At 35.5% G+C, this 19,993-nt stretch overlaps 4 protein-coding genes across 5 annotated transcripts in view; 2 read left to right on the forward strand and 2 right to left on the reverse strand.

Annotated features, from left to right (window-relative positions):
• LOC140052221 (probable ATP-dependent RNA helicase DHX40) overlaps positions 1–18,511 on the forward strand; it is a 61,256-nt gene extending 42,745 nt beyond the window's left edge. Inside the window, exon 18 of the mRNA XM_072097704.1 lies at positions 18,434–18,511. The gene's annotated coding sequence lies outside the window, so the exon portion shown is untranslated. The remainder of the gene's footprint in view (positions 1–18,433) is intronic.
• Positions 7,822–11,114, forward strand: LOC140050976 (uncharacterized). The gene is made up of 3 exons (XM_072096022.1): positions 7,822–9,114; positions 9,472–10,183; positions 10,276–11,114. The coding sequence occupies exons 1-3, from the start codon at positions 7,822–7,824 to the stop codon at positions 11,112–11,114; spliced, it is 2,844 nt and encodes a 947-aa protein (XP_071952123.1).
• LOC140052370 (uncharacterized) lies at positions 11,270–18,966 on the reverse strand. Of its 2 annotated transcripts, XM_072097945.1 has the most exons (11): positions 18,814–18,966; positions 18,317–18,595; positions 17,785–17,904; positions 15,545–15,799; positions 14,881–15,006; positions 14,388–14,675; positions 13,908–14,018; positions 13,418–13,528; positions 13,169–13,225; positions 12,730–12,832; positions 11,270–12,449 (listed from the first exon to the last, which is right to left on the reverse strand). In XM_072097945.1, exons 2-11 carry the CDS (start codon positions 18,360–18,362, stop codon positions 12,341–12,343), a joined length of 1,326 nt encoding a protein of 441 aa, XP_071954046.1. In that variant the 5' UTR covers positions 18,363–18,595; positions 18,814–18,966; the 3' UTR covers positions 11,270–12,340. The 2 variants fall into 2 exon arrangements, with proteins under 2 accessions (XP_071954046.1, XP_071954056.1); XM_072097955.1 differs by lacking the exon at positions 18,814–18,966 and having other exon boundaries at positions 18,317–18,609.
• On the reverse strand, positions 18,602–19,481 carry LOC140050982 (CD209 antigen-like protein D). Its single transcript, XM_072096036.1, has 3 exons — positions 19,340–19,481; positions 18,814–18,939; positions 18,602–18,636 (listed from the first exon to the last, which is right to left on the reverse strand). The coding sequence occupies exons 1-3, from the start codon at positions 19,479–19,481 to the stop codon at positions 18,602–18,604; spliced, it is 303 nt and encodes a 100-aa protein (XP_071952137.1).
• Between the last annotated feature and the right edge of the window lie 512 nt (positions 19,482–19,993).

Genomic DNA, 19,993 nt, shown 5'->3' on the forward strand with positions numbered 1-19,993 from the left:
AGGCCAATATACTAGTTAACTTGTAATAATATACTAATTTACTTGTTTTTTGATATTTGTTTAATTTTACCTCACAAGTTTAATGGTTTGACCTATCAATATTATAACAGCAACTGCTAGACATACAACTATCACTGTCACGTAAACTTGATCATTTGAATTCTCAATTGTACCTTATAAATAGAATAAAATAATAGAATGTCTTGATATAAACATCAATATTTCACAATTAGAATGAAATGAGATATTGTCTCCTGACTTAGGTATACAACGTCCTATGGACGATACGTTTATCGGTGGTTCACGTTTGTAAACCTGGGACTGAAAGAAAGTTGTAAGCTTTTGAATAGAATTCGGCTTTTCTGTCGGAATTGCATGTATTGACACATTGTTAAATGTATCAAAATGCACACAATACAAAAGAAGAAAATTCAATATTAATTGCCAACATTATGACATATTGTAAATTTTCCAAAAAAGAGTATGAAATGCTTGGACAATTTCACGTTGAGACGAGGCTTCTTCTTATTTTACAGTTTGGTATATGGAATTTAAATCTTAAGTGTTTAGCCTACCGGTGCTATTTTTTGTTTCGCAGGTTAATCCGCTAAAACCTTCTGTACAAATGCAAGACAAAAATCCATCCATCTGATGTTTCAGTTGCCCGCCATTTTGGCATTGGTTGTCTGTAACAAGAATGGCGAATGAATATTATAAGTTCTAAATACGTTTCTATAAACTTTCGCTACTTTCCTGGCAAGGCTGGTTTAAATCGTTTGAAGGTAACGGTTACAAATTTCAGACAATAAAAGCCATCACATTAACCCGATTCGTTTCTAACGTGCATATTATATTATTTTAATATGTTTAAAAACTGATATACTAACTTGTTACTGTTAGTTTGAACGAGCATTTGCTTGAACGTCCAACCATATCCGTAGCCGTGTACTCAACATTGATGGTTCTGCCAAACACTCCGTTTGGTATTTCAATTACGTCACCGAGAGAGAAAGACGTATTATTAGTCATGCTGGAGAAACAAGATGAATCGTCTGTCCACACTGGAAGTTGCCAAAACACTTGTATTCTTCTCTCATTAGGTTTCGTGAGAAAATGAATATCACGTGGACAGGATGACCCGTATGAAGGCGGTTCTCGGTCTTCGAAATTATCTAAATAAAACGGATCAAACAAAATGCTCATTTATAATAATAATAATAATATTTATTTTTATTTGCGTATGATGCATTTTAAAACAAGTATAGTCGTGATGGTGGTAGCATTTAGGCCTAATTAGGTTAATATCTTACTTATTTCACACACATAAGATCTTCGTATGTTGCAAGGGCTATCATTCCATTTGTCTGAATTCGTATAATCAAGTTCTACACAGTCTTCACCGTTTCCATAATTATTTGGTTCACCGTCAGCAAAATCTGTAAAAACATACCATACAAACGCTCTAATATACTTACTACAGGACCATACCAATGCTCTAATATACTTACTACAGGACCATACCAATGCCCTGTATTTACTAAAGGTGAAATAGAAACTACATTATACAGAAAGTGTACAAATAGAAACTCGGAGAATAATAATTTTGTTTTTTCGTATTTTACACTAACGTCGATTGTTTTATTTAAATTGGTCAAGTTTTGGTTTGTAATAGAAGTTCTTGTTTTTTCCCTCTTATTTTATAATTTAATCACAGGTATAAAATGCCCTTTCTCTTCCGAATTTAAAGCCATAAAATAGTAAACTGCATTTACAAAAATGTAATGTTTCTCGCTAAGAATCTCGAACATAAAGGGATAGAGGCTGATACTTCATCACGTATGTTAGATGTTATCCCGTTAATAGAAGCGGCATTCTATACGTACTTTTATATTGACTGCATTCTTTCGAAACCCATGTAAAGTCAGCCTCGCTCCCCATATCTGATAAGCCTATCCATAGATCGCCAGTTGTAGGATTGTTAGCGTAAAGAAAGTAATTTTCTGCTTTGTTTCTGATCACCACTAAGTCTGCACCTAGTTCCAAACAGTTTGATCTAGCTTCTGACCAAGACCGTTTTGTTGCCTCAAATTTATAGCAGCTATCTTGAAAAGATAACCATCCTTCTGGACAGGAAAATACTGTAAGGGTTAAAACATTTAGAAAATTAAAAAAACTGTTACTAGGCTACTGTTTAAATAAGTTCTTGACATAAAATTCATTGTTTAATTTGTAAAGCCTAAATATTCCAGAACAAATATCCTTACTGTTCTTCCGATAAAGGCCGAGATAGAAGCCAACTTACGTCAGCTTATTTGAAAAAGTACAAACAGTGTTTTGTCAAAGTATCTCATGTCGTAGATGTTTCTTGAAAATCCCACCTTATATTACCATTTTCTCTCGCAAATACTCTAATTTAGACCTGATAAAGGATAGTGTCTCTAACAGCTTTTCTTCATCGTTTTGATTTAGCTTTTTGCTGCATTTTTGCTTATTATTGCTTAATTATTTCTATATTATGTGTGTTTTTATGACAGTTAAACTGTGTTTCTTCTGAACTTAGTTAAAATTGTTTATTTACAGTAGCCTAAATTGGTTATTAGAGTTGTTCATGCAATAGTCATTGTATATTACACTGCGCCACCTTTTTCTATATTTGTTTATTATTACTATTTTCAACACAGTCAACAAAGTACAGCAGATATTTATATATATATAATAAAACGTAACGTGAAATGAGATCAAAATAAGTAAATCCTGCATTGAACACCTGACATGTAAACTAAAAGCTATTGATACTTTGTTTTTTTTGTTAGTTTGATAATTGGAGCCATGCACCTACAGACAGGTTTGAAGGCACCTTGTGTTCCACATGTAGCCATGCACCTACAGACAGGTTTGAAGGCACCTTGTGTTCCACATGTAGCCATGCACCTACAGACAGGTTTGAAGGCACCTTGTGTTCCACATGTAGCCATGCACCTACAGACAGGTTTGAAGGCACCTTGTGTTCCACATGTAGCCATGCACCTACAGACAGGTTTGAAGGCACCTTGTGTTCCACATGTAGCCATGCACCTACAGACAGGTTTGAAGGCACCTTGTGTTCCACATGTAGCCATGCACCTACAGACAGGTTTGAAGGCACCTTGTGTTCCACATGTAGCCATGCACCTACAGACAGGTTTGAAAGCACCTTGTGTTCCACATGTAGCCATGTACCTACAGACAGGTTTGAAGGCACCTGGTGTTCCACATGTAGCCATGCACCTACAGACAGGTTTGAAGGCACCTGGTGTTCCACATGTAGCCATGCACCTACAGACAGGTTTGAAGGCACATTGTGTTCCACATGTAGCCATGCACCTACAGACAGGTTTGAAGGCACCTTGTGTTCCACATGTAGCCATGCACCTACAGACAGGTTTGAAGGCACCTTGTGTTCCACATGTAGATCCGCTTGTTAGTTTGATAATTGGAGCCATGCACCTACAGACAGGTTTGAAGGCACCTTGTGTTCCACATGTAGATCCGCTTGTTAGTTTGATAATTGGAGCCATGCACCTACAGACAGGTTTGAAGGCACCTTGTGTTCCACATGTAGATCCGCTTGTTAGTTTGATAATTGGAGCCATGCACCTACAGACAGGTTTGAAGGCACCTTGTGTTCCACATGTAGATCCGCTTGTTAGTTTGATAATTGGAGCCATGCGCCTACAGACAGGTTTGAAGGCACCTGGTGTTGTTCCACATGTAGATCCGCTTGTTAGTTTGATAATTGGAGCCATGCGCCTACAGACAGGTTTGAAGGCACCTGGTGTTGTTCCACATGTAGATCCGCTTGTTAGTTTGATAATTGGAGCCATGCACCTACAGACAGGTTTGAAGGCACCTTGTGTTCCACATGTAGATCCGCTTGTTAGTTTGATAATTGGAGCCATGCGCCTACAGACAGGTTTGAAGGCACCTGGTGTTGTTCCACATGTAGATCCGCTTGTTAGTTTGATAATTGGAGCCATGCACCTACAGACAGGTTTGAAGGCACCTGGTGTTCCACATGTAGATCCGCTTGTTAGTTTGATAATTGGAGCCATGCACCTACAGACAGGTTTGAAGGCACCTTGTGTTCCACATGTAGATCCGCTTGTTAGTTTGATAATTGGAGCCATGCGCCTACAGACAGGTTTGAAGGCACCTGGTGTTGTTCCACATGTAGATCCGCTTGTTAGTTTGATAATTGGAGCCATGCGCCTACAGACAGGTTTGAAGGCACCTGGTGTTCCACATGTAGATCCGCTTGTTAGTTTGATAATTGGAGCCATGCACCTACAGACAGGTTTGAAGGCACCTGGTGTTCCACATGTAGATCCGCTTGTTAGTTTGATAATTGGAGCCATGCACCTACAGACAGGTTTGAAGGCACCTTGTGTTCCACATGTAGATCCGCTTGTTAGTTTGATAATTGGAGCCATGCACCTACAGACAGGTTTGAAGGCACCTTGTGTTCCACATGTAGATCCGCTTGTTAGTTTGATAATTGGAGCCATGCACCTACAGACAGGTTTGAAGGCACCTTGTGTTCCACATGTAGATCCGCTTGTTAGTTTGATAATTGGAGCCATGCGCCTACAGACAGGTTTGAAGGCACCTGGTGTTGTTCCACATGTAGATCCGCTTGTTAGTTTGATAATTGGAGCCATGCACCTACAGACAGGTTTGAAGGCACCTGGTGTTCCACATGTAGATCCGCTTGTTAGTTTGATAATTGGAGCCATGCACCTACAGACAGGTTTGAAGGCACCTGGTGTTCCACATGTAGATCCGCTTGTTAGTTTGATAATTGGAGCCATGCACCTACAGACAGGTTTGAAGGCACCTTGTGTTCCACATGTAGATCCGCTTGTTAGTTTGATAATTGGAGCCATGCACCTACAGACAGGTTTGAAGGCACCTTGTGTTCCACATGTAGATCCGCTTGTTAGTTTGATAATTGGAGCCATGAACCTAAAGACAGGTTTGAAGGCACCTTGTGTTCCACATGTAGATCCGCTTGTTAGTTTGATAATTGGAGCCATGCACCTACAGACAGGTTTGAAGGCACCTTGGGTTCCACATGTAGATCCGCTAAATCCATCAGGACAAGTGCAAGAGATCAATCCATCGTCTGATAATTCAATTATCCCACCATTTTGGCACTGGTACGATTCTTTTCCTGTAACAATGAATATATTAAGGTTAGTACGTAATTGCTACAATTTGGTCACGGGGTTGTTTGTGATATGAGATGGACAATTCCTACACATTGATTACCAAACCACCCCCTCCCCTTCGTAAACCCCCCTCCCCTTCGTAAACCCCCATCCCATGCTTGTGCCCGAGTCAACGTAAATTATGGTACCACAGTATGATGTATACGAGTGTCGTATCTTGCATCCGGAGTGACGTCATAGCTTCGTTCTAAAAGCTTTCCCTAATTAAGCACACGATGATCTTACAGTTTTTGCGCAGAAAGTCCTTTTAGTATTTAATTAAATTAGGGAAAATAAACAAAACAGTTTACCAAAGGGAAGCAATATATATTTAAAAAACCCTACTTTGTATTTTTGTTAAGATGCACTAAGCAGAGTATACTAACTTTGTACTGTTATATTCATTGAACACGTGTTCGAACGTCCAACCATATCCGTAGCCGTGTACTCAACATTGAATGTCTTTTCAAAAACTCCATTTGGTATTTCAATTACTTCACCAGAAACACGAGAGGTACTACTAGTTGTACTGGAGATACAATATGAATCGTCTGTCCATACTGGTTGGGTCCAATACACCTTTCTTTCATTTGTTGTAGTGAAAATAAGAATTTCGTGTTGACAGGTTGACCCGTAAGACGGTGGTTCACGGTCTTCGAAATGACCTAAAATTCGTAAAAAGTAAGGCAAATGATATCCATTGTTAAACTGTTAATAAATTATTATTAATTTATTACTAAATATTATTCACAACTTCACAATTAAGTAATTGTTAAATTGTCAACTATTTAAGAAATATATATGAATGGAGGACGTAATAATTGCATTCTGACACATGCACTCAAATTAGTATGGAACTGCGCTTACTTATTTCACAGACATACGCGATGCTTTTGTTGCAGGAGACATCATTCCATTTACTGGATTGTCTAAAACCAAGTTCTATACAGTCTTCACCAATTCCAGTGTTATTTGGTTCACCAAAACCGAAATCTGTAAAAATATCATGTAACCAAATATTTGAAAAGATATCCGACCAATTTGCCGGACAATAAAGACAATACACAATTGATTTGAAAATTTGATTACAAATGTTTTGAAGTATACGTCTTTCTCAGAATATTTGTAGAACAGGATGACATTGCATTATTGCAAATGACCAAACGATAAACATAGTGGCAAAATACGAGCTACTGGTATAAACAAAAGCACTGAAACAATAAAACAGGATGTATTAAAAGACAATTAGCTGGTATTTAAGAACTATTAGAATGTCGTTAGCTGGATGTCCAGAACATCTCTCATTTCAAAATAGGACATGACGTCAATGACATTTTAGTTATATTTTGGTAGTTAACCTATGTAGGCCTATTACCTCTAGAAAAAAAGGTTACATTTTAAAATTGGCACCATGGCTCCCATTGTGTATGTAATTCATTTCGGTTACAGTATACGTGCTTTCATATTGACTGCATTCTGTAGTGGGGACCCATGTAAAGTCAGTCTCACTCTCCACATCCAATATGCCTAGCCATAGATTGACACCGGTAGAAATGTTAGCGTAAAGAAAGTCATTTTATTCTTGGTTCCTGACCACCACCAAGTCTGCGCCTAGTTCCAAACAGTTTGACCTAGCGTCTGACCAAGAACATTCTTGTTGCCTCAAATTTGTAACAGCCTTCTTGGCACGAAGATACTGTAACGAATAAGGAATCTAGCCTTATATAAGGTACTTCAATTCTCAAAAACACAAGAAACTGCATCCATTCCTACGCAAAAACGCATGCGTATGAGAAAAAACAATGACACTATTTAACATAATTATAGCGCACGACCAGTACCAGCGTTTTTCGTGCCTGGTAAATTTAAACCAGAATACGCGGATGGTCATAAGATGCATAATAAATGATAAAATTCTCCGTACCTACATGTATAGCAATTGTGTATGTAAATACACCTTCGTCCAGAACGGTCGTGTTAAGAGCGAGCTCCGCTAGGCCCCGATAGTTGCTTTCAACTCAAATATTCTCGCCTACACCATTGATTGTAAAAGGGGACTACAGTAGATGCCGATGACCTATCGCAACCGGCCTGAGCTATGACTGGAATTAATTCGCTATCACAATTTTAACGCTATTTTATGCTATACCTGAACAACTTTTATTACATTTTAACCTGCTGTTTTTTATGAATTTTAACCTGCTGTTTTACCGAATCTTAACCTGCTATTTTTTTAGTTTTGATTATTTGTATTATACCGGTAGTTTTACAGTCAAAGTTTGGACTCTGTAACTGTATTTCGATTGATTGTGTAGGCCTATCTGTGATGTTTTTCATTTTGGTAACCCTGCTGAACATTGGATAAGGGTACTAACTAAGAATCTAGCTATTGACTTTTAAAAACCAAACGACGAAGCGAATTCACTTGCATTCCATGACCACCTGGACACATTGTCATTTTGTTACCGCATAACTCGATACATTCCGCTGCAGAGCAAGGACGTGCTGGCCTTTGTTTTCGGCAAGCACAATTGGTGAGTGTACTTTTCCTTTCTATTTGTGTATAAGGATACATATGGCGGGAAGTATGAATGGTATTTTTCTGGCGCTGTCGCTATATGTTATGGTGTTGAAAAGATCACACCATCATCCTGAACATGAACAAGTCATTCATAAGTTATGCCCTTCTTCAATTTATCTGGATAACCATACATCGAAGGATTTCAAGAATGTAGTCGGTGAGTGTTATACGTACCTATTTACATCAACCAAAAAATTCTCGCATTATGATTATAATTTTCATCGGAACCCCAGACAGCTTGCATGTAGAACTTTAATTATCTGCTTACTATGGTGTGGTGACATCGAATCCAATCCTGGACCAGCGAATGTACCTGTATCAAACAATTGTTGTGGTGAATGTCAACGGCGCGTCACTACCAGAAGCAGAGCCATATCGTGTGATGAGTGTAATAAGTGGACTCATATAAAGTGTACTGATGGTTTCATGACGCCCAAAAGATACAAGTACATTGTAAACAACAATACTGAATTTGATTATGTATGCGTGGAATGCAGCTGGAAACATCTCCCATTTGATTCCTGTGGAAATCATAACGGTGACATAGGATTAAGAACGCCACCCCCATTATTTAATTATATCGTCGCTCCTGAAGACTTCATGCGGTTTAAACAGAAAGGAATACACATTCTACACTTAAATACAAGATCAATGATCCCCAAACTACCGGAACTGCGCGATATTGCATATAAAAGTAAAGCTGGTATTATCTCCATTAGCGAAACATGGATTGATGATTCGGTATCTGACAACGAAATTAAAATTGAAGGTTACTCAGTTCTACGAAGAGATCGCGACCGCAAAGGCGGTGGCGTATGTACGTATATAAGTGATGACATCGCGTTTAACCGGCGTTCAGATATTGAATCCGACGAAGCTGAAGTACTTTGGATTGAACTGAACCTGCCTAAAACCAAACCCATTATAATTGGAACATGTTACAGACCACCAAAGCAAACGAACTTTCTAACTCTGTTTGAAAATATGTTATCTAAAATTGGAATGGACAGTGAATTAATTGTTGTTGGCGATTTTAATATATGTACTTTAACAAAGTCATCTTTATTGAATAGCTATAATCAAATTCTAAGTATGTTTAGTTTAAGTAACAAAGTAACTGAACCAACTAGGATATGCCCTACAGTTGCTTCATGCCTCGATCATATATTATGTAATAATGAGAATAAGATAAGCCAATCGGGTACAATCGCAACAGGTCTAAGCGATCACTTAATGACATTTTGTACACGGAAAACTATTAAACTTAAGTTCAATGGACATAAAAATGTATATATCAGATCACTAAAAAACTATACCGTTGATCAATTTAGAAACATACTAATAGATATCGATTGGTAAGTAGTTACCTCTATCGGAGATGTAAATGAAGCTCTGTATAAATTTAATGCATTACTTTTGGCTGCTATTGATTCCATTGCCCCCCTTAAAAACATTAGGATGAAACAAAGAACGGAACCATGGTTAACTAGAGAAATATTACAAGACATTGAAACCAGAGATAAATTATTAAATATGTATAATAAAAACAAGAATAATACCGACTTATTAATACAATTTCGCAAACTAAGAAATAAAATACAGCGTGATATAAATAAAGCTAAATCAAATCATTTGTTAAACAAGGCTGAAGAAAATAAAAATAACCCTAAAAAATTATGGACAATTTTTAAAGGTCTAGGCTATAGTAATACATCTAAGGACAGTGCTAAAACGGTTATTGACCTGCCCAATGGTACTAAATGTTTCGACCCAGCCAAAATTGCTTCTTGCTTCAACGAATATTTTACTACTATTGCAGCCAATTTGGTCAGTAAACTTCCATCCCCTAAGAATGTGTATGACTGTACGTCGTCCAAACTTAAGGATTTCTATAGAACCGTTAGTGGCAATAACTTTATGCTCAACTCAGTGGACGAAGACTTTATATATAGTGAATTAAACAAACTTAATGCGACAAAAAGCACGGGTGTCGATAAGATACCTCCCCGCTTCATAAAAGATGGGGCTGAAATTCTAAAAGTTCCCATTACCTACATAATTAATTTATCAATTAGTACCAGTACAGTCCCAGAAGACATGAAAAAGGCCAAGGTCATACCTCTTTATAAAAAAGGTAGTAGAACCGATATTGGAAACTATCGCCCTATAAGTATACTCAGTACAATGTCTAAAATTTTAGAGAAGGCTGTTTTTATTCAAATCGAAAAATACCTTACTGAAAACAACGTATTGTATAAATATCAATCTGGATTTCAAGCTGCCTTCTCTACTGACACATGTTTGATAGACTTAGTTGATTCCCTTAAAACCCAAACTTCTAAGGGAAATTTCTCGGGTATGGTGTTGGTCGATTTAAAGAAGGCATTTGACACTGTAGATCATGACATTTTATGTAATAAGCTTAAATTAATGGGTTAAATTAAATAGTAACTGTTGATGATCATTGCTCTCAATCTTGTACTGTTACATGCGGGGTTCCTCAAGGAAGTATCCTTGGACCCCTTTTGTTCTTATGTTTTGTTAATGACATGGTAACTTGTATTGATCCTGATTGTAAACTCCTTCTATACGCTGATGACAGTGCAATTGTTTATTCACACAGAAATCCAGATATTATTTCTAAGAAGCTAGGGTCAACACTAGACTCCTTGTGTGATTGGCTTGTAGACAATAAATTAACAATTAACCTGGATAAAACTGAGTGTATACTATTTGGTTCTAAGAGAAAAACTAAAAATGTTAACAATTTTAATGTCTCAACAAATGGTAACAATATCAACACTAGTAATTGTGTCAAGTATCTGGGTATTGAAATAGATCAAAATTTAACGTGTTCTGAATATGCATGTAAAACCATTAAGAAAATTAATAATAGGCTTAAGTTTATGTACCGCCAACGTAAGATACTAAGTTGTAAGAATCGTAAACTATTATGCTCTGCTCTCATCCAATGTGTTTTTGATTATGCTGCATCTTCTTGGTTCTGTGGAACCAGTAAAGCTATCCAAAGAAAACTACAAATTGCTCAAAACAAAATGGTTAGACTCATAAAAGGAGTTGAACCCAGAAGACATATAGGTGCTGATCAATTAGACGATTATGGATTGTTAAATGTAAAATATCGAGTAAAGTTCTTGCAAATTAGCCAAGTTCATAAAATATTTATGGGCAGAAGTGCTTCATACCTAAACGAAAACTCTCGTAGAGTTAATAACTTACATGGTCACTTCACTCGTGGTAGTAAACTCAATTTTGTTGATACCTAAAGTCCAAGGCATAGAATGTAATACATTCTATTTTAATGCAATCAGAGAATGGAATAACCTTCCTGACTATATTAAACAAATTTCCAACACATCTAAATTTAAAACTGAATTGAAACAATATTACAAAATTAAACATAGATAAATTATTATTGTGCCATTATATCAGATGTTTTGCTTATATGCTTATATATTTATGAACCCCGTCTTATAATGTTTGTTTTGTTAAAATTATAATTACTATCTTTTTAGGGACCACATTGGAATTAAGTTGTTTTACTTTAAACGACTTTATGTGTTTTCCCGTGCATCGTCAGACTTCATTAATCCCGCCATTTTTATTTGCTTTTTTGATGTATTTTAATATTTAAGGTGATTATATATATTATTGATGTATTTTTAATGTTATTTATTGAGATGCCAAATAAATGAAAGAAAAAGAAAGAAAAAGATTCGATAATGTGGCCTCCATGGTGCACAGGCACAGGTATCCAAAATATGAATACTCGATGGCATTTCCTGATATCTTTAATTAGTAGCCTCTTTAATAATAAGTGCCTCGTTTTCTCTTTCCTTCCGGTATAGATTGAAACCAACTGACGTCAGCTTATTTGAAGCAGTCGTTTAGTTTGATTGGCTAGCACTAGTCTTGCTTTTTAAATTTTGTTGCAATTTGATGTGTTTAATTCATTCTAAATATAGATATTTTGATAATTTGATGTTTCGATCTAGTTATTGTCAAGAATCTGATAAGCATAACTAATCCTGTTTATTATATACACATTTAGTGTTACCAAACGCATGAACATAGTTGCATTAATCAATGACTCATCTCAGCTCCAGCTGCCGATTTGCAAAAATGTTATTGTCTAAAAAATGTCTTATGTTTTCATAGCATTGTATCCTAATTCTGAGAATAATTGTGTACCATTGTAAATGTTTGCCTAACGTAATCCCAATCATAACAACATTCATTGTCAATATAAAAATGTGAACAATCTCCAATAATAATGTTGCACGTGCACTACGAATTTGCATAGACATACTGTAAATATATTAAATCTTTTAACCTTTCATTAACGTTTTTCTTTACATCAATACATTTTAGATAATCATAATTTCATTGGTATTATTTTCTTCAATTTTGATTAAAATATCCTAAACATTATTACAATTCCTATAAATCATTTATTAAATTTACGAGTAATGCGAAAGCCTATTTAGATGTTTTACAAGAGGAGCGTTGTTGGAGTTTCATCAAACACCTTATTGACTTCCATTTCCATAGGAATCGATGATTCTTTTTCATTTGTATAGTTGTAATACTTGTGATTTTGTCTAAAAGAAAAAAAAAATACGGAGTTAAATGGATAAAACAAAATTACCGAAAATAATGGCTAGGCCTACTGTTCTTTTTTTAAACCACAATATCACGTAATACTCGCGTGTTTCAAAACGAGTGTAAGGAAATTAAACTTTCCAGTAAACAGTTAGGACTTTTGAACTAGTAATAAATATAATAGCATTACACTGTGACTACATTAGAAGTTGTCACACAAAAAAAAGACGAAATGAAGTTTACATAGTTACTGTTTACTAACAATATACTTATAGTTACCTTACAAGTTTGATGATTATACCAATCAGAATTAGAACTGTAATTGCTAGGCCTACCACTGCCACTGCCAAAGAAACTTGGTCATTTAAATTCTCAATTGTACCTGTAAAAATAATGTAGATACAATGTCTTGATGTAAAAATCAATGTTTTGTAAGAAATGTGTGAGGTTTACTCCCTTCTTATGCTTGGTTCCCACTAGAAACGCAACGCAAGGACGTAACGCAACGTAGGGGATTTGACCAATCTCAAACGATGGATTATTCGACTGTCGCTTGTCATTGGTCAACACGCTTGCGTTGCGTTTACGTCCTTGCGTTGCGTCTCTAGTGGGAACCAAGCTTAAGAAAACAAGATCTTGTCTCCTCATAACTTAACAAGGTTCTCTAATACACTAATCTGTTAAAGCACATTTTTATACTACACAATCATTTTGTTACCTTTGTTGCTTGATTGTGCTTCGGCTTCTCTGTCGTTGTTTTCTGTAATGTTGACACCTAATATCAAAATGAACAAATATAAGTTTGGTAATATAAAATACTATATGGCAATTTAAATTATGGCAGCATTACCTAAAATAATCTTAGCAGAGAAACAAATTTCACGTTAAAAGGCAATATGGGGCCTCATGTTCATTTAATTTTTTTATTTTGATAACTTGGACATAAAGAGTTGTATTTATAGCCTACCAGTGTTATTTCTTGTTTCACATTTCAATCCACTAAATCCTTCTGTACAAATACAATACAAAAATCCATCGTCTGTTGTTTTAATTTTCCCGCCATTTTGGCACTGGTTGTCTGTAACAACAAAGTCAAAAGAATGTTAAAAGATTTATAGTACGTTTCTATATAGTAGTGGATTTCTTTAAACAATATTTTCCTATCAAGAAGGCTGGTTATCGTCTCAAGAAAATAATTCAGACAATAAAAATGTCTTGAAGCACTACCACTGTCAAATAACCTTAGTCATTTGAATTCTCAATTGCACCTGTAAGAAAAATAATGTAGATACAATGTCTTGATGTAAAAATCAATGTTTATAAAATAGTAATGAAATGAGGCGTAAGCCTACTCCATTCTAAGAAAACCACGTAACGTCAAATGGCGATATTGGGCCTGATGTTGTTTTTTCATTTTGGTACCTGGACATAAATTTTTTTATAGCTTTATAGCCTACCGGTGCTATTTCTTATTTCACATGTCAATCCACTAAATCCTTCTGTACAAATGCAAGACAACAATCCATCGTCTGATGTTTCAATTTTTCCGCCATTTCGGCACTGGTTGTCTGTAACAACAAAGTCGAATGAATTTTAAAAGATTAGTACGTTTCTATAAGTAATGGATTTCTTTAAGTATTTGTCAGACAATAAAGATTTCTTGAAGCTAGATTAAACTAGAGTTATGATGAATATCTTATGTGATATTTAGAATGCGATGACTTTAAATCCTTACAGTCTCCTCAGAGTGACCTTAACAGTCTTCTCGGAGTGACCTTAACAGTCTTCTCAGAGTGACCTTTCACTGTAGGTGATAAACAATGTGTATTTCTATCGTTGAGAGCAATAGAAAGCCATACAAATATATGGATTAGTTTCTAACCGCCATAATTCTTCATTGCATCGTTTTACGTATGACCAAACTTGATAATACTTACTTGTACTTGACACTGTTATTTTGAATGAACACGCATTAGAACGTCCAACCATATCCGTAGCCGTGTACTCGACATTGATTGTTGTTCCTAAAACTCCATTTGGTATTTCAATGAATTCACCGGGTGAAAAAGAGCTACTAGTTGTACTGGCGAAACAAGATGAATCGTCTGTCCACACGGGAGGTTGCCAAAACACATTTACTCTTCTTTCATTTGGTTTTGTTAGAAGATGTATATCTTGTGGACATGTTGACCCGTATGAAGGTGGTTCCCGGTCTTCAAAATTACCTAAATAAAACGGATCAGAGAATGTACCTTACGGGTTATTTAGGAAATATTTTGTTGTTGAATGTTGATGAATTTTGAATGTAGAGATTAGCCAACCAAAAGACAAAGATAATTGCCAGGAAAGCAGTGTGTTATCTTGAAGTAGACTAGCTATTGCCAGTAGTGACAATGGCAGGACAGGTAGTAGTAACAGTTGATATCTTACTTATTTCACACACATAAGATCTTCGTATGTTGCAAGGGCTATCATTCCAATTGTCTGAATTCGTAGAATCAAGCTCTACACAGTCTTCACCGTTTCCATAATTATTTGGTTCACCGTAACCAAAATCTGTAAAAACAGAAAGGATTAAGCTAAAAAAATAAATCATTTAGCTAAATAGGATATAATGTACACCCACCCTATTACTTACTATAGGAGCATACCAAATGTTCCCTGTAGGCCTAAATCTTAAAGATGAATAATATTGAATATACCACATTTATATAGCGCCCTCTTTAAGACTAAACTAGTTGTGGGACAACGTTGATATTGTCATCCAGTAAAAATATGTTTATAAATAAATACATAAATAAATAAAAATAAAAAGTTAAAGGCATTTTACGTAAAGCTTACCAGACAGAATAATTGAATAATTTTGTTGATAATTTGATCTGAACTTTTTTTTTCTTTAATGGATGTTTACACCTATAGTGTGCGAACCTTATACCAAATATAAATGCTGGTATTTTTCTTTCGAAATTAAGCCATAATACGTTCACAAAAATGTAATATTTCTTTCTAACCAGGATAGCGGCTGATATTTCTTATGTATATGTGACTTCGTATGTTAGAAGTTATTACGTTCGTTTAAACGGCATATACGTACTTTTATATTGACTGCATTCTGTCGAAACCCATGTAAAGTCGGCCTCGCTCCCCATATCTGATAAGCCTATCCATACATCGCCAGTTGCAGGACTGTTGGCGTAAAGAAAGTCATTTTCTTCTTGATTTCTGACCACCACCAAGTCTGCACCTAGTGCTTTACAGTTGGCTCTAGCGTCTGACCAGGTCATTTTTGTTGTTTGAAATTTGTAACAGCTTTCTTGAAATGGTAACCACCCTTCTTGACAGGGAAGAACTGCAATGATCGAAGAAAACAACTTATTACATTCCAGTTTATATTTTCTACTACGCAAATTAAATAGCCATCGTAAAGAACATTACCTCACTCAGCCTTTTTTAGTAATCGGAACTGAAATTATATAAAATCGGTTCAGTAATTTTAAGACAAATAAATATTTTAATATATTAAAATCAACAGATAATCCAACACTGTACTTATTTGTGGTTAGTGATGGCTATATAGTAAGAGCTTTGCCGTAGTTTATTATTTTAGTATAGCGCCCCTATAGAATTAAAATGTACCACCTAACCTTTGATCCTAAAAAACACAATGAAGACCTTGTATAATAAAATACAATGTGAAGACAAGGCTGTAGTGTTTAAGAAATGTTTACCCTACTGACCCAATGTGACCTTTTACCCCAAGTTGCGAATAGCACATTAGTGGAAGGTAGTACCAGTCATAGCCTACTGACCGTAGGCCCAGTTGTCGTTTGGAACTAGTATCATATTAAAATGTTGCCAGTAAGAAAACAGAAACTAGCTCTGGGTAAAGAAGAACTGTAAAGAACAAGGCCATATAGATGGCTGCAGTCGCGTGCTTAGTGTTTACCGACCGACCGACCAACTGACCGAAATGACTGAACATGTTTAAAAATGTTGAAATGTTTTAAAACAGTTATATTTTTTTAATTTACACGTGCGTAGCCTGTCACTTTTGACGTGCTCGTATAACGTAATTTCGAGTTGAAAAGTAAGTCAAGAAAACAGAAATCGGGCAAAAAGAGTGCGCAATAACAATTAACGCGCAGTGCGTGCGCAAAAATCTGCGCACTCATGGCAATTTTGTAAACGCTTAAAATTGCCTGAAACGTACTCTTATTTCATCGAAAATAAATTTTGAAAATTTTAAGCGCGCGTACGCATGCGTTACATGCGCTACGCACGTAATTGTATTGCCATATGATGATTTATGCCCTGAAATTTGTGAGTAACAAATTTTATTTAATTGTGATTCATGGTTGTGAAGATATGATTACAAACGTGATTTCGTTAAATCGTGCGTAGACCGCGTAATTTTTTATTGCGCACCGTAAAAACATAACCACATCGATTCCTGGCCATAAAGAATATACTCTGAAAAATTGACTTAGTTAGATTAAACTGATATCAAGATAAAACGCATAGTGATACCGGACCGACAGACCGACAGACCGACCGACATAGTGAACTATAGAGTCGCTTCCACGCGACTAAAAACCTAAAGATGAACAGTAGTAAAACATAACACAGCTCTGGGTAAAGAAGAACTGTAAGAACAGGACCAATCTCGTCAGTTACAGCTGACGCGGTAAAGAAAGGGAACTGACCAAAGTCAATGCATGATGAACAAATGAAAAAAGACTAAACATTTTTCGACCCTTCTCACTAAAAGTCAATATATACTTGTTATATTCTACGATTGTCTGATGTGAATAGTTATATTCCGGTACCGGCATTTTGCCAGCACCAAGTACGAAAAGGTCTAACAGGTACCAACAAGCATTTATTGTCTTTTTCCTTCCGTCTTTCTGTAGGCCGCGATTGAAAACTACTGACGTCAGCTTATCAGTACAATCTTATTTTCCATTGTATTGTATTCCATGTTTCTATCTTATAACTAGTTTCTTTAAATAGATCTTTCTGATCTGTTTCCTCTATCGTTTTATCTTTCCCTTTTTGCTTATTAGTGCTTATCATTTTCTATATTTATCTTAATCTGAGGGTTTTTTTTTTCCTTTTTCTGTACTGTACATTCTATTATTTTAATAAACCAATAAAGTACTGTAGCAAATTCTTTGTTGACGACGATAACTGTATTTGTTTAAAAAAAAATCTTCTAAACTTTGTTAAATTTAATAAAGTTACTGCAACACCTTTATGAATATAACTAATATGCATTCATTTCTTAGTTTCGTAAATAGAGCCCATACATCTATGGACAGATTTGTATTTTCTTACCGACGCCATTTTGTTTTCCACATGTAAAGCCGCTAAATCCATCAGGACAAGTGCAAGAAAATGATCCATCTTCTGATACTTCAATAATCCCACCATTTTGGCACTGATACGATTCTTTTCCTGTAACAATGAATAGAATATTAAAGTTAGTACGTAATTGCTAATATTTGGTCACGAGGTAGATATGAAGAGAAGACCAAGAACAATTCATACAAATTGATAACTCTCTCATGAATCCTCATCTCCTGATTATGCCAAAATCAACCTAAATACCTAAATAATAATGTATACGAATGCCTTGTATCCTTATGAGTGACGTCTTAGCACCACAAATGCCATCTTGTAATCTGAGTAACGTGTCTATAGTAAAGTTTCTATAGTAAAGTTTCTATAGCTTCGTTTCAATGGCTTTCCAGAATTACTCCAAATGTATGTGCAAATGAGCGTTACTACTTTGCAGAAATTTATTTTTTATTTATTATTTCTGAACCCTTTTTTGATTGTTTATTTTAAGATGTGTAAAACTACTAACTGTTTACTGTTATATTTATTGAACACGTGTTCGAACGTCCAACCATATCCGTAGCCGTGTACTCAACATTGAATGTTTTTTCTAAAACTCCAATTGGTATTTCAATTTCTTCACCAGGAGAATGAGAGTTAGTGGTACTGGAGAAACAAGAGGAATCATCTGTCCACACTGGAGGTTGCCAAAACACAGTTAGTCTTCTTTCATTTGATGTAGTGGAAATATGGATTTCGTGTGGACAGGTTGACCCGTAAGACGGTGGTTCACGGTCTTCAAAATGACCTAAAATTAGTAAAAAGTAAGGTAAGGATCTTGTTGTTGAACTGTTAATAAAAATAGTCATCAGATATATTATTTATATTGTATTGATAACTTAAAAATGAAGTAATTATTTTGTCAAATATAGTTATTACAGTGTAAAATATAAAGGTTGATGGTTGGAATAATATAAATCTGATAATTCTATACTGAGTAGTAAGTTAGCTAAGAACTGCGCTTACTTATTTCACACACATAAGCGACGCTTCGATTGCAAGATATATCATTCCATTTACTGGATCCTTTAAAACCAAGTTCTACACAGTCTTCATCATATCCAGCATTATTTGGTTCACCAAAACCGAAATCTGTTAAAAAATATCATGGATCATTTTAAATCATGGCTCCATGATTTAACCAAATATTGTATCAAATTAAAAGTACAAACAAGGTAAAATGTTTTGACCATAGGGGTTTCTTAAGTGATAAAAAATAGGGCAAACAAAACAAGTGTATAGCAATTTACCTATGGAGACAAAAGATAAACGTAGTTACGTAACAAATGTTAGCATAAGAACACATAAGAAAATACGCATGCGCATACATTATATATATATATATTCTGACGCTTTTGTAAGAATTTCTTAGTGGACCAAAACTATTGACACTCCACTGGAAGAATGACTAAATAAATATAATCTTTAAACAATTACGTGCTTTCATATTGACTGCATTCTGTAGTGGGGACCCATGTAAAGTCAGTCTCACTCTCCACATCCGATATGCCTAGCCATAGCTTTCCACCCACAGGAATGTTAGCGTAAAGAAAGTCATTTTCTTCTTGGTTCCTGACCACCACCAAGTCTGCACCTAGGGCCAAACAGTTTGACCTAGCCTCTGACCAAGACATATTTGATGTCTGAAATTGATAACAACTTTCTTGAAACGATAACCATCCAACTTGACAGGAAAATACTGTAATAATTAAATAGTTTTAGAAAGAAAAAAAGACGCATTATAAGGCTTTATATTATAATGTACTTCAGTTCTGATACGTCCGTACGCCTACGTGACAAAAAACACAAATACAGTAGTTTATTTGATTTAGTGTACACCTGTATTTGATTGTATCCGGAGCTTTTTTCCTACGCCAGTGCATAGACAATTTCAGAGAGAAAGCTCATGGAATGTTTATCATAATTATAGCGCACGTCCAGAGTACCAAAAACTTGTGTGCTCAGCGTGCCAACGCAGAACTAGCTTGTACGTTCATTCACCGGATGAGTATATATTACAAATTGTTTCAGACGTTTTTACACTTTTGTACTATAATATACGTAAATTGAACTAGAATAAATACGGTCGTAATAATAAATAAATAACAGGTCCAATAATAGTGTCTTCTACCTACCTGTAGCGATT

Source organism: Antedon mediterranea, chromosome 1 (genome assembly GCF_964355755.1).
Source record: "Antedon mediterranea chromosome 1, ecAntMedi1.1, whole genome shotgun sequence".
Classification (NCBI taxonomy): domain Eukaryota; kingdom Metazoa; phylum Echinodermata; class Crinoidea; order Comatulida; family Antedonidae; genus Antedon; species Antedon mediterranea.

What these genes read in the sequence shown, in the direction of transcription:
- LOC140052370 (XM_072097945.1), bottom strand. Translation starts at nt 18,362, where the DNA reads ATGGTTGGACGTTCGAACACGTGTTCAATAAATATAACAGTAAACA. An exon ending in AATAAATATAACAGTAAACA is followed by an intron (nt 17,905 to 18,316) that starts GTTAGTAGTTTT and finishes TCATTGTTACAG; the next exon opens with GAAAAGAATCGTATCAGTGC. An exon ending in ATCTTATGTGTGTGAAATAA is followed by an intron (nt 14,676 to 14,880) that starts GTAAGATATCAA and finishes CGTTTTATTTAG; the next exon opens with GTAATTTTGAAGACCGGGAA.
- LOC140050982 (XM_072096036.1), bottom strand. Translation starts at nt 19,481, where the DNA reads ATGTCTTGGTCAGAGGCTAGGTCAAACTGTTTGGCCCTAGGTGCAGAC. An exon ending in AGGCATATCGGATGTGGAGA is followed by an intron (nt 18,940 to 19,339) that starts GTGAGACTGACT and finishes ATTTTTTAACAG; the next exon opens with ATTTCGGTTTTGGTGAACCA. An exon ending in CGCTTATGTGTGTGAAATAA is followed by an intron (nt 18,637 to 18,813) that starts GTAAGCGCAGTT and finishes TTTTATTAACAG; the next exon opens with TTCAACAACAAGATCCTTAC.
- LOC140050976 (XM_072096022.1), top strand. Translation starts at nt 7,822, where the DNA reads ATGGCGGGAAGTATGAATGGTATTTTTCTGGCGCTGTCGCTATATGTT. An exon ending in AGTTCAATGGACATAAAAAT is followed by an intron (nt 9,115 to 9,471) that starts GTATATATCAGA and finishes TTGTTAAACAAG; the next exon opens with GCTGAAGAAAATAAAAATAA. An exon ending in TTCTAAGGGAAATTTCTCGG is followed by an intron (nt 10,184 to 10,275) that starts GTATGGTGTTGG and finishes TAAATTAAATAG; the next exon opens with TAACTGTTGATGATCATTGC.